Source organism: Microcebus murinus, chromosome 5, assembly GCF_040939455.1.
Source record: "Microcebus murinus isolate Inina chromosome 5, M.murinus_Inina_mat1.0, whole genome shotgun sequence".
Classification (NCBI taxonomy): domain Eukaryota; kingdom Metazoa; phylum Chordata; class Mammalia; order Primates; family Cheirogaleidae; genus Microcebus; species Microcebus murinus.
The window spans coordinates 105,424,562-105,438,380 of record NC_134108.1 but is presented as its reverse complement, the minus strand read 5'-3'; the positions used below and the strand labels follow the sequence as shown (position 1 = coordinate 105,438,380).

At 35.4% G+C, this 13,819-nt stretch overlaps 1 protein-coding gene and 1 non-coding gene across 2 annotated transcripts in view; one reads left to right on the top strand and one right to left on the bottom strand.

The window, feature by feature from the left end:
• The window catches only part of DNAH8 (dynein axonemal heavy chain 8), a 285,679-nt gene that overhangs the window by 82,553 nt on the left and 189,307 nt on the right, over positions 1-13,819 (top strand). Inside the window, exons 24-25 of the mRNA XM_076003387.1 lie at positions 7,731-7,806; positions 8,773-8,962. Of these exons, the coding sequence (XP_075859502.1) occupies positions 7,731-7,806; positions 8,773-8,962 (266 nt within the window). The remainder of the gene's footprint in view (positions 1-7,730; positions 7,807-8,772; positions 8,963-13,819) is intronic.
• On the bottom strand, positions 7,035-7,096 carry LOC142871254 (U7 small nuclear RNA). The gene has a single exon (XR_012919508.1). It is a non-coding gene; the product is annotated as a U7 small nuclear RNA (small nuclear RNA).

Here is a 13,819-nt window from a genome sequence, read left to right as displayed (position 1 = left end):
TTTTTGTGAGTGGTGAGAGATATGGATTCTGTTTCAGTCTTCTACATGTGCCTATCCCATTTTCCCAGCACCATTTATTGAATAGGGATTCTTTTCCCTATCTAGTGTATATTGTTGTCTGCTTTGTTTAAAGATCAGATGGCAATATGTGGATGGTTTTATATCTGGATTCTCTGTTCCATGCCATTGGTCTATGTTTCTATTTTTGTGCCAGTAACATGCTATTTTAATTAGTATAGCCTAATAGTATAGTTTAAAGTCTGGTAATGTGATGCCTCCCAATTTGTTCCTTTTACTTGAGGTTGCTTTGGCTATCTGGGTTCTTTTCTGGTTCTAAATGAAGCATAGAATTATTTTTTCTAGATCTGTGAAAAATCACATTGGCATTTTGATGGGGATTGCATAGAATTTGTAAATCACTTTGGGTAGTATGAACATTTTAACAGTGTTGATTCTGCTGACCCATGAGCATGATATGTTTTTCCATTTGTTTATATCCTCTGATATTTACTTCCTCAGTTATTTGTAGTTCTCTTTGTAGAGATCTTTCATCTCCTTGGTTAAATAACTGAAACATTTGTACCCTCTGTAATATTCTGAAATTTAAAAAAAAAGGAAGTCATAAAAGTTCTAGAAATAATGTGGAAAAAATGTTAATAGCCTTAGTACATAGACATCTAAGTATAACACAAAACCCAGAACCCATAATAGAAAATATTGATAAATTAATATTTTTACATGGTAAAAAATTTTAAATACTAAAACCCCAGAAGACAAATGATGATATGGAGAAACTTACTTTCAACATATATCACAGAAAAAGCTAATTTTCTTAATGAAACAGAAGTACCACAAATATATAAAGGAGGAAAATAATTCAAAAGAAAAATGACCAAGGGATATAGAGATAATTCATAGAAAAGGGATAAAAAATGGCTTTTCAGTATGTGTGTTTTCTTCTGCTTGGACTGTTACAATAGAATACCACAGCCCGAGTGGCTTAAACAACAGAAATTTATTTTCTTGCAGTTCTGGAGGCTATAAGTCCAAGATCAAGGTGCCAGTAGGGTTGATGTGTAGAGAGGGCTGTCTTTCTGGCTTGCAGAAGGCTACTTCCTTGTGTCTTTACATGGACTTTCTTCTGTGTGCAAGAGGAGAGAAAGAGCTCTTTGGTGTCTTTTCTTCTTCTGGTAAGGACACTAGTCCTACCTGATTAGGGCCCCACCCTTATGACTTTCCTTTATCCTTAATTATTTCATTAAAGACTCTAACTCCAAATACTGTTCCATCAGGGGCTAGGGCTTTAATGTGAATTTTGGGGGGACATAATTCAGTTTATAACAATATGAAAAGATATTTATCCTCATTAATAAAAATAAAATGTAAATTAAACCTAAAATGTTAGCCTAGTGAAAGTTAAATGTGAACCAAATTCTTTAAGAATTTAAGAAAATATTTCATACATGTATAGTAATCATGTTAATTGGTGTAACCTTTAAGAAGGACAATTCAGTAATATATGCCAACTTTTAAAATGAATGTACACTTTTAAAAACAGTTTTTTGAGATATAATTTGCATGCAATAAAATTAATCCATTATAAAAAAAATTCTTGCCAACATAAGGGGTGTGAAATGGCATCTCATTAGGATTTAAATTCTAATTTTCCTGGCTACTGATAAGGTTAGATATATTTTCATGTGTTTATGGTCCATTCGTATTTCTCTTCCTTAAAATTTGTCATTGTTTTCTTTGGCCTGTCTTTCTATTGAATTGGATTAATTCATAAATAGTCTTAATTTATTACTTTGTTGTTTTGTGATTTTTATGTATTTTTGAGGAAACCAACCCTTCCCTACTTCCTGATGTCTTCTAAAAGTTTTATAGTTTTGACTTTTATATTTAGGGATTTAATTTACATGGTATTGATTTTTATGCTTAGTGTGAGGTAGGAGACCAATATATTTTTTTCCATATGGTTAATGAGTTGACCAAGCAAAAGTTTTTGAAAAATCAACTTACTTTTTTTTGGGGGGGGGGTCAGTGGTTAAGGTGCATTGAATCCATAGATCAATTTGGACAGAATTAGCATTCTTATGAATATTTAGCTTTATGTATTAACTCTGCATTTATGTAAGTGTTTAATATCTCTCAGTGAGGTTTTATAATTTTCTGTGTAAAGGTGTTGCACACTTTTGTTAGATTTATTCCTTGGCTATTCATTGCTGATTTTCAATTTAATTGTACTGTTATGGTCTCCCAGTGTGATTGTAGGTTTGTCAAATTTTCCTTCTGTTTTGGTCAGTTCTTTTTTTATATATTTTAAGACTGTATTGTTAGGTATATAAAAAGTCATAGCTGTTTATCTGCTTAAGAGCACTGTTCCTTTTATTTTTATTTGGCAACCTTCTTTATCTGTAATATATTAATCCTGATTCCTCAAATTCTTTTTAGTTTGTTATTAATTTTGCTTTCTCAGCTTTTTTTGTATAACTTTTTCAATCCTTTCATTTAAGCTTTTCTCTTTAGTTTTTAGTTTTACCTCTTAAAAGCAACATATACATGTTTTCATTCAATCTGATTGTCTTTTTAATAATGAATTTAATCTGTTTGCACTTACTGTGATTTTTTAATATAGTTGCACTTGATTTATGACATTTTATTGATGACATTTTATCTCTTCTTACTAGCTGTCTTTTTTCTTTGATTTATTTTATTATCACTGTTGTCTTTTGGATGGATAATATTCACATTTTATTCTCTTTTCTGTACTTTTCTGGCGTCTTTAATTAAAATCTCCAGGTTCACTTGTATTTTTTGCATCCCACTGGTTTCTTAGGGAGGATTTGTGAGGGGTAAACTCTCTTATTTTTCTTTGCAAGTCTGAAAATGTTTTGCACTCATACTTTCATGACAGTTTGGCTGAATGTAAGATTTTATTGGCTGGATGAGGTGGTTCACACCTGTAATCCTAGCATTTTGGGAGACTGAGGCAGGAGGATTGCTTGAGGCCAGGAGTTGGAGACCAGCCTGAGCAAGAATGAAATCCTGTTTCTACTCAAAATAGAAAAGTTAACTGGGCCTGGGTGGCTCCATCTACTTGGAAGGCTGACTCAGGTGGATCACTGGAGCCTAGGAGTTTGAGGTTACAGTGAGCTGTGAAGAACCATTGCACTCTAGACAGGATGACAAAGCCAGATTCTGTCTCAAAAAAAAAAAAAAAAAAGATTTTATTGTCTCTCAGCAGTTTGAAAGTATTTCTTCATGTTTTTCTGACTTATGTTGCTGTGGATAAGAAGTCTGCGGTGAGTATAACTGAAGATTCTATTTTTATTCTTAATATTTCTGCAGTTTTCTTACCTTGTGTGGATTTGTCTTTGTTTCATCCTACTTTGTTCTCAGAGTGCACTTTCTGTTTGAGGGCTTATTTTTTATATAATTCCTCAGCAATTTCCTCTTCAGTTATTGTTTCTAGGACATTCCTTCATTGTCTTCTTTTAGAACTCCTATTGAATGTTGAATAGAGTGACCACATAAATTATTGTTCCAACTAGGATACTTTTGTGCATGAAGGCACACATTCCAGATGAGGTGCCAGGACAGAATTAATCTGGAACTGCCCCTGGGCACACTGGATATGTGGTCATCTCATGTGTTGGGGCCTCTTGGTCTGTCCTTCCTATCTCCTAACTACTTTGTCATATATTTTATCTTTTTGCCTCTCTGAACTACATTACAGGCAAGTGTCTCTGTATCTATTCTAAAGATTATGTCATCTATTGCATCTTCAAAATTTCAATACTTTTTTCCTTATCGTCCAGATATTGTATCATTTCTACCTTTGTAGTTTAGCAATTTCTTTATTTTTTAATTTTTTTTGGAAGATAGAGACTTCACATATCTCTTTGAACATTCTCAATTTACTTATTTTATAATTTATTTGTCATTTTTCTGTATGATAATTTTTATCTGAAGTGAGTTCCTGTTTCAATTTTTTATTTCTTTAGCCCTTTTCTTTACCCTTAGACTTATTCATGTATATTGGGATTTGAATGTGTAGGCTCTCTTTGAGTAAGAACTTTTTTTTGTTTTTGTATTTCTTTCTCCTTTTCTCCTTTCCTATCTAGGAGTTTCACTTTTGCCTCCAAACGACACTTGGAACCTTGAGTTCAGAACCAGGTCTTATTTGTTCGCATTACTGCTCTGGAGAGACACTGGGAGGAGGTGGGGTCAGCCAGGAGCACACAGGTGGTCTGACTTGGTTGCTCGTCAGCAAAGCTGTGGATTTGCACCTTTTACTCTAGTCCAGCATCTTCTGGAAAAGATGTAGCTGTGGGCAGTAGGTTGACAGACTTTGTCTTACTGTTGTTTTGCCTCTTCATAAGTGGGGAGCATACTCTTAGTTTTTGGCTTCAAGTAGTGAACCTGGCTGAGCCCCATTTAGCATGGAGTCCTGTCAGCCCTGTGTCCCACAAGGGCCAGCCACCCCACTGTCACTGTCTCTCTCCAGACCAGAACCCTGGCCAGGCGGCCCTTGTGTTTCTGGTCCATTTCTAATTCACAGAGATCGTTTCTTGTATTTGAGCGTTCTCATGTCATTTGTATCCATGATTGTGATGTGTTTGGCAAAAAGAACTATTTTTGAAGCATGAACTTACCGTGCCATGTTGATTTACATGTTCTGTGGAACTTAAGTCATTTTTGAAGAGGGACACACAAGGACAGTACTCAAAATCCTCACTTGTCTAAATGTCTTTCTCTTACCCTCACATGCAAATGCTAGTTTGGTCTTCTTGGATCACAGTCCCTTTCTTTCATACTCTACAAATGCCCTTTCATTGGCTTCTTTTGTTTCAATTTTTAGATGAGAGTTCTGCCGCTAATTCAATTTTTGTTTATATTAATAACAACTTGTTTTGATGCTTACAGGATTTCTCTTTTATTCTTGGAACTCATAAATTATATGTTCAGATGTGGGTCTTCCCCCCCCCCTTTAATCCTGTCAGATACACAAAGAATCTTTTCCAGATGGAAAAACAGGTCCACTCTTTTTTTTTCAAGTTTTTATAATAACCTTTATTTTTTTTTAAAAGTTAATATATGCAATACAGGAAACTGAAAAACACAAGAAACAAAGAACAAAGTCATCCACAATCATAAGCAGTTGACAGTTGGACGTGTCTTTCTAGATCCTGACACATACACAACATCCAATGTTATGGGATTGAAATAGTACAGTATGCATCATGCTTTTTCACTCATCATGAATATTTACCAATCGAAAATCCCAAAGCTATGTGAGTATTTTGATAATCAAGAATACACTACACCAACTCAATCTGTTAGGAAAAAATATAACCCTGCCTTTCTTGGGACGAAAATTTCATAGAAGACAAAAATGGCAACAGGCCTCTTGATAAAAGTACTGGCAGAGTTCCGGTTAAAATACTGCATTCCCTTAATGCTCAATTTAAAATCAAGCATAAAGCAACAGAGTACACTAAGTGTAATGTTTCTAAGAGAATTCATTATCAGATCTATACTATTAAAGTATTAGCAAGAAGATATATTTCTATTGAATTACTTAATATATTCTTATAGTTTAGCCAAAAGGGATGGATGTACATCAATGGCTATCATCAAAATGTAAATATGAACACATCTGCATACTTCTCTCCTTTCAAACTTCCTTCTGCCCCTCTGCTGTCAACCTAATGAACAAGCAGGGAGGAAGGAAAAGAAAGTGCAAAGGGCTTTATACCAATGTGGTTATGGTGAGGCGAGACGGACTATCGTCCCTTATGTCTGTGCATTTTATTTTACTTTGCTGTGTATATAGTGTATGTAAAGGACGGATGAGTCCTGATTTACAACATCTATTCTTTCTAGATAAAGAGGTTGCCAGTGTCTGACAAAAGTAGAGTTTAGTAAACTAACATTGAGTAGACTTTCAGTTAAAATTCATAGAAAAGACTGTTCTTAAAAATACTTACTGAAGTGAAATTGTTAAAATCCCCTCTAAGCATTAAAGATGCTTAGACCTGTCCACTGGGTTGCTAGAGGGTAGGAAGGGGAAGAGTTCTAGGCTAGAATGTTCCTACTTAGAGGACATTTTAAAATTATAGCTTTTGCTATGAGTGTGCATTCAATGCAACTGCGTATGGTGGGAAAAAAGTCTTTCTAGATGTTTAAAAGTGTGTAACATATGTTAAAAGTAGAGGGCTAACGTAATACCCTTTGAGTGCTTTTTGTTATTTCATAGGTTCACTCTTAAGATTAAAGGAATGCTATGCTTTAAGATTAAAGGAATCCTACCCTATCTATGTAGGATTCACACGCTGGATCTGCATAGTAAAATGTCTCTGAGTTGAGTGACCCTCTGGAAATTGCATAATCTCTTCCTGCCTTGGTTTCCTTATCTACAATATGGAACTAATCATCACAGAATCTGCTTCACAGAGTTATTAGGAGGGTGAGCTATAGTATCTCATGGAAAGTACTTGGAAAGTGCATGGCATACATTAAGCATTTAATAAATGTTACTTATTCTTACTTTTTCCTTCAGTAATTTCTATCTCTTTGTAATTTGCATCTGAAATTTTGGAGAATTCCTTAAGCTGGTCCTCCAGTTTGCTGAATAGAGTCCTGAATGATCTAGTGTGCTGTTCACTGTGTGCTGTTCACTGCCTCTGTTATTAATAGCTTAGTTGTTTGTGTATACTTTGTAAAATTCTGTCTTGTTCTCGAATTGTGCCCTTTGTATTACAGTCTACACTTTATTGCAAAGTTTCACAGGGAGACTATGAATTAGAGCGTTTTCTGTGCTTGCTTGCTTTTAGTTCAAAGAGTTCCTTACAATAATATGTTTATCTGAGAATCATTGGCCCTGAGTACTAAATGTTGGGTCTCCACTTTTGAAATGTGGTGCCTTTATGTTTCTTGTGATCCTCCCCATGACCCCCATCTGCTTGTACCTTTACTTCCTTACTTCTACTTACTACTTTTACTGTATATTTAAAATTTTTTTTTATTTTTTGGGTCTTCTGGTAAGGACCGGAAAACCTGCTAGACAAATTCTAAAAGAGCCATAACACTACTTTTACTGTATTAATTGTAAAAGGCAGTGTGGTTTTTCAGCAATGATGTGGTTTTTCAGAGAATGAAAAGTTTACATTTATTATAATTTTGTCTGGGATCGGGATGGAGGTCAAGGCAGAGAAAGCTAGCCAAACTACTTTACAGCTCTGTGTGTGTCCTTTATTACTGGACTCACATGTCTGTACATCTGTGCTTCTATCTTTGCATGAGTGATATTTAAAAAATCAGTTTTTAGAAGGTTTTTACTGGAAACCTCCTTTTTAATCTTGTAAAAAGCATACATAAAAATGTATATGAAGGTATATTCTTTTTGTTGGTGACCTCATCCTGCACCTGTTATGGGACTGAAAACAAAGAATGCTGTAGTAAACATTGTTAAATAGTTATTACAGAGAGATAACAGCATTAAAATACTAACAAATGTGTATGAGACTATTTTACTTCTAGGAATGTTATATCATTGTGTTTTCTTAGTTCACTGCAATTTATGGTTCTATTCTAGGTAATATTTTCTTTGTGTAACTTGGTATTTAAAAATGGTCTTTATTTTTGGGACTGAAACTTGTAGCATAATAAACCATTTATGAAATTTTAGGTTAAAGTTCATCAGCTACATGTCCATTTTATTACAGCCTTCATGGACGAAAGCGGTCAGAAGATATTATTTCCTTTATAAAAACTGAAGTACATCTTGCAATTCCTAATGTGGTAAGTATTATTAAGCACAGTGATATTTTGGTAATGTTTTTAAGGAGTACAGTATTAGAACTGAACTTTCATTTACAGTAACATCTTGGTCCCATGTATTTTTTCACTTCCCCTCACTTTTTGATTTTTGACTTAACATAAATCAAAATGTCATTTCTATCTGTTATTAAAAAGTTACTTCTGCATAGCTCATGGTGTAGTAGAGGACTGGTGTGAGATTTGTGTTAAGCATCTGTTCTGCCATCAATTAACAAGTATCCTACAAGTTGCCTTGCTTTTTCTTCAGACATTAGATCATCTAAATAAAATCATCATAGATGTTCAAATCCCTACCCTAAACACATGGCTGTGAAGCAGCCCACCAAGGATGGCAGAATAGAAAGGCAGAAGGAGCCTGTGTCCCAGGCATGGTGAATCCCTGTGTCTTCCTACAGCACTTACCTCTGCAACTACCCCAGCAGCTCACTGGCATCTGAGACTCCAAGCCACAGAGGGTGGCTGAGGTGCATTCTGTGCTGGGCCAAAGGATAAGGCCAAACAGGAATAGCCTGTGACTCACCTAACAGCACCTTTACATGGTTTCACCTCCTGAAGGATAGTTTCTTAGCTTATTGGGCACATTTCTAAGAACCAAGGTCAGAATCTTGGTGGTACAGTTTCTTCAGTTGTTTTGCTCCATGTATCTCTAGCGCATGGTCCGCAATTTTCTGCTGCATCCAGCCACCCTCATGGGAAGGGATGACAAGCACTGACTTTGACTTTTTGCCTACAGGAATTGGTAGAACAGGAAAACCTCGGGGTAGAGAAAGTCTGCAGCCCATGCGCCTGACATCCCTGTCTTCAAAGCAGCCTCCTGCTGGGCCAGCTGAGGCTTTTCCCGCTCCTTGGTGGGGCCTGGGGGTGGCCAGAATTGGAGGGGTGATTGTATGAGCTGGCAGTATTACGCCCTTGTTTCTTCCTTCACAGGTAATGGTTCCTAGTTTGGATGATATTCAACAAGCCATTAACCGTATGATCCAGTTAACCCTGGAGGTCAGCAGAGGGGTGGCTCACTGGGGGCAACAGCAGACCCGCCGCATCAGGTCTGCCATTGCTAGTACCACCACGACTGACCTGGTCCATCAAAACACAGGAAAACTACTGAAGAGGGATGACAGTAAGAATGTTAAATCTCACATGAATGGAACCTTAGAGTCATAACAATTAGTAAATGGTCTTTCTGCTTCTTCCTGTGTTTAACAGCATATAGATTTTTTAAAAGATATTTTTATATGTTTATTTGATAAAATTTGCATTAAAAACTAGTTTTCTCCATCCTTCCTCTTAAACATAACATGCATACATTTCTTTCCAGTTTTTGGCATGGGTGAAAAGGACTTTTATCACAGTTCTATTATCATAACCTTAAAAGTTAAAAAATTAAAATAAGTCTTAGCACTAATTTTACTTTCAGCATTATATTAGATTGAATAAACTTAGTTTGGTAGAACATGGTGTGTAGAGGATCTGAATCATATGTTCCTTGTACATAAAGTGTACATAAATTGGTCCCTTGTGTAGTTATGGATATGATATGATAGTGACCCAAAATTTCATGGACATTTGATTGTATGGAAAGCCAAACTGTTTTCTCCCAAAACTATATTGCCTCCACTGGTAATCAGGAAAATACAAATTCAAAACAGCAAGATACCATGTAAGCTACCTTTCTGTGTTGCACCAACATTGTTTTCTCAGCTTACATCTATGGTCTAATGAGGTGTTCCCTATAGCAGCTCAGAAGGAAGGATGAAAAAAATCTCAGGCCTGGTCTATGTGACTTGGCTTGATATGTGGGTGTCAGCTGAAAATGGACTGATACTGTACTACAGCCCACTTAGTAGTGGTTGGAAGGACAGCGAGGGGGGAAATTCTCCTCTGGCTGGCAGAGCTTTAAGCAGAATATCCTTTTAAAGAAGGAGAAGTAGTCTGGAGCAAAGATATGCATGGACGTGGAATATTGGGAACAGGAATAAAATACAGCAGAGAGGTGAAGGGAATTCCCAGGTGAATGAGGAAGGGTGGTTACACAATGACAATTGTGTTCTAAGCATAGAGAGCAACTGGCGTGACTCAAGAGACAGATGAGTTTTGGCCACCCTCACCAAATGCTTGATGCCATTATACTGTCTTTTAACTTGAAGACAGCCTTCCTGGGTGAACCTGGTCCATATTCTTGTCTGTGCTTGCTTGCTTTCGCCATGTGCTGATAAACTTACTGTTCTACACTCATTGTCCTGGGTCAGCTGAAGAGACATTCATTCTGCAGAAGTGTTCTGCTTTGACCCATAACTGAGCACTGGAGGCAGGTAATTGTGCTGTAAGAAAATACAGATTAGCCCACTGTCCTGGCTGTATTCTTCCTGGACATACATTAGCTGGCCCATTAACACAGTCCTGCCCAATGTCCCGATTATGGTGAGACTTATATTTTTTAGGACTCACTTATCATCCTACCCCATGGCTTCTTCACAGAAGGTTTTTGTAAACTTGTAGGAAAGCTGAAGCCAGACTAGACCCAGAGACTCTGATCAGCTTCTTTTCTTGTAGGAGCCTTCATCTAACTTGGACAACCTATTCACAGCTAGGTTTGTGCTTACTGCTCAGTTTTTAAAAAATTAAACAATATATTATTTAGAGATAAGCACATTGGTTTACCTTCAAAGAAAATTCAGGATAATGGTTACCTCTGGAAGTATGGGAGGGGATGGGATTGGTGAGGGGCCCAGAGAGGACTAATGTCTTAGGAGCATTCTATTCCTAACCTGGAAGGTGAGTACTTTGGAATTCATTTTTTCTTCTTCTTTAATATATGTTTTATATATTTCTTGTTCTTTTTGAACCATGTGTTTTATATATGCTTCTGTAAGTATGATATATTTAACTCACCCACACATATACTTAAATACATCCTCTCAGCAAACTAGGAATATGAAGGATTTTCTGAGAATGGTATTTGTTAAAAATCTTAGATGTATTCCATTCCCAATAAAATGAAGAATAAACAAGGAAGACTTCTATCATCACTTTTATTCAGTATTTTACTGGAGATCCTCTTGAAATAAGACAAAAAAATAAAATATGAAGTGAAATAGGACAAGAAAAAATGAGAGTAAGAATTGAAGAGGAAGACTAAGGTTGTCCTTGTTTAAAGATCATACATAGAAAATCCAAGAAATCTAGGAACAACTTTTAGAACTAATAAGTTCAGTATTATTTATGTGTAAAAGACTGGCTCACAGAAAAAGAGTATTTCTACAATCATCAGTAATTCAATTAAATGTAACTGAAAAAACAGATTTTTCACAAGGTACAACACCATAAGGTACTTAACAAATAAATGTTAAAAATTATTTGCATTTTTGGAGAAAAATGATTATTACTGAATGACATAGTAGAAGACAGCAATCATGAAGAAATCATGAAAAAGTTAATTCTTTGGTTAATCTACAAATTCAGCACAATTCCAGAGAAATCACAACAGAATTTTTTTCTATTATTTGTCAACTTGATTTGTAAATTTGATTGTAAAATTACATGGAATTCTATATTTTCAATCTGAAAATGAAATTAAGAAAACAGTTTTGTTCACAATAGTATCAAAAAGAATAAAACAAATTTAGCAGAAGGAGACCTGTACACCAGGAACTGCAAAACATTGCTGAAAGGTACATTATGGAGAGGTACATCATGTTCACGGATTGGAAGATCCAATATTGATAAGTTGGCAGTTATTTCCAAATTTATCTATAGATTTAATGCAATTCCTATCAAAATCCCAGAAAGCTTTTTTGCAGAAATTGATAAGTTGATCATAAAATTTGAATAGGGAATAGGGAAAATCAAAAGGACCTATAATAGCCAAAAATTTTTGAAAAAGAACAAAGCTATAGAACTTATATTGCTTGATTTCAAAACTTAGTATACAGCTATAGTTATCAAAATAGTGTGGTGTTGGCTTAAGGACAAACAGGTAGATCAATGGGTCAGAATATAAAATCCAGAAATAAACTCTTAAATTTCTAGGCAGTTGATTTTCTGAGAAGTATTAGGTTAATTCAATGGGGGAAAAGACTGTCTTTTCAACAAATAATGATGGAACAATTAGATATACATGTGGAAAAAAGAGTTGGACCCTGACTTAACACCATACACACAGCTTAACTCAAAGTGAATTACACAGAAGTAAAACTATAAAAATTTAAAAGAAAACACAGAAATGTTTTGTGATTTGGGGTTAGACAAAGATTTCTTAGACATTATAGCAAAAGCATGATCCAGAAAAGAAAAAATCAATAAATTGGGCTTCATCCAAATTAAAAACTTTTGTTCTTCAAAAGTTATCCAAAGTGATTTACAGATTCAATGCAATTCCCATTAAAATACCAATGTCATTTTTTATAGATCTATTAAAAATAATTCTACACTTCATATGGAACCAGAAAAGACCCTGAATAGCCAAAGCAATCTTAAGCAAAAAGAACAAATTTGGTGGCATCACTTTACCAGATTTTAAGTTGTATTTGAAGGCTGTAGTAACCAAAAGAGCATGGTATAAGCACAAAAACAGAGACATAGACCAGTGGATCAGAGCAGAGAACCCTGATGTAAAACCATCCTCATATTGCCATCCTCTTTGCAATCTTTGACAAAGCAGACAAAAATATACACTGGGGAAAAGAAACCCTATTCAATAAATGGTGCTGGGAAAATTGGATAGCTATATGTAGAAGACTGAAACAGGATCTGCACCTCTCACCACTCACAGAAATTAATTCATGATGTATAACAGACTTAAACATAAGGCATGAAACTATAAGAATTCTAGAAGAAAAGGTTGGAAAAACTGTTATAGATATCAGCCTAGGCAAAGAATTTATGAAGAAGACTCCAATGGCAATCAGAGCAACAACTAAAATAAATAAATGGGACCTGATTAAATTAAAAAGCTTCTGCACAGCTAAGGACACAGTCAATAGAGCAAATAGACAACCTGCAGAACAGAAGAAAATATTTGTATGCTATACATCTGATAAAGGGCTGATAACCATGATCTACAAAGAACTCAAGCAAATCAGGAAGAAAAAAAAATCAAACAACCCCCTTAAAAAGTGGGCAAAGGACACACACAGAAGCTTTTCAAAAGAAGATAGACTAATGGCCAGTAAACATGAAAAAATGCTCAACATCACTAATCATCTGGGAAATGCAAATCAAAACCACAGTGAGATATCACCTAACTCCCAGTGAGAATGCCTTTTATCAAAAAGTCTGAAAATAACAGATGCTGGCTTGGATGTGGAGAGAAAGGATCACCTGTGGGGCTGCAAACTAGTACAGCCTCTATGGAAAGTAGTATGGAGATACCTCAAAGAAGTAAAAGTAGACCCACCATTTGATCCAGCAACTCCACTACTGGGTATATATACCCAAAGGAAAGATGACATTCTATAAAAAAGACACTTGTACTCAAATATTTATTAAATATAAGACAAAATAAAAGAGCAAATGAGTGGCCTGGGCTTAGAGGGGACTGTGGTATATTCAACAGGCACCACTCAGCTTCAGCTGACTGTTGCCAGGCAGGAACATGGGCCCCATACTACAAGATTATACTATTTTAAAAGAAAGGCTGGAAATCTGTAATTTCATATGAAATATCATTTTTATAATAACGTTATTTTAATAATGTTAAAGCCATGTTAAAAAAAAAATAAAGTGCTATGTGGGCCAAATAAGAGTAATCTGTATAGTCTCTGCTTGATGGAGAGTATTTGTGAATTTTTAATCAAGGTAATGACATAATCAGACTTGTTTTGTCAAGAGGTGTTTATAGTAGTGCTAAGAGTTACTGCATGATCTCTATATACCCGATGCTGAGCTGAAGGTGAACGTAGGTGGTCTCATTTAATCCTTGTATGACTCATCCGTGAAGATTAAATAACTGGCCTAAGTCATTTGGGTAATAAATGTG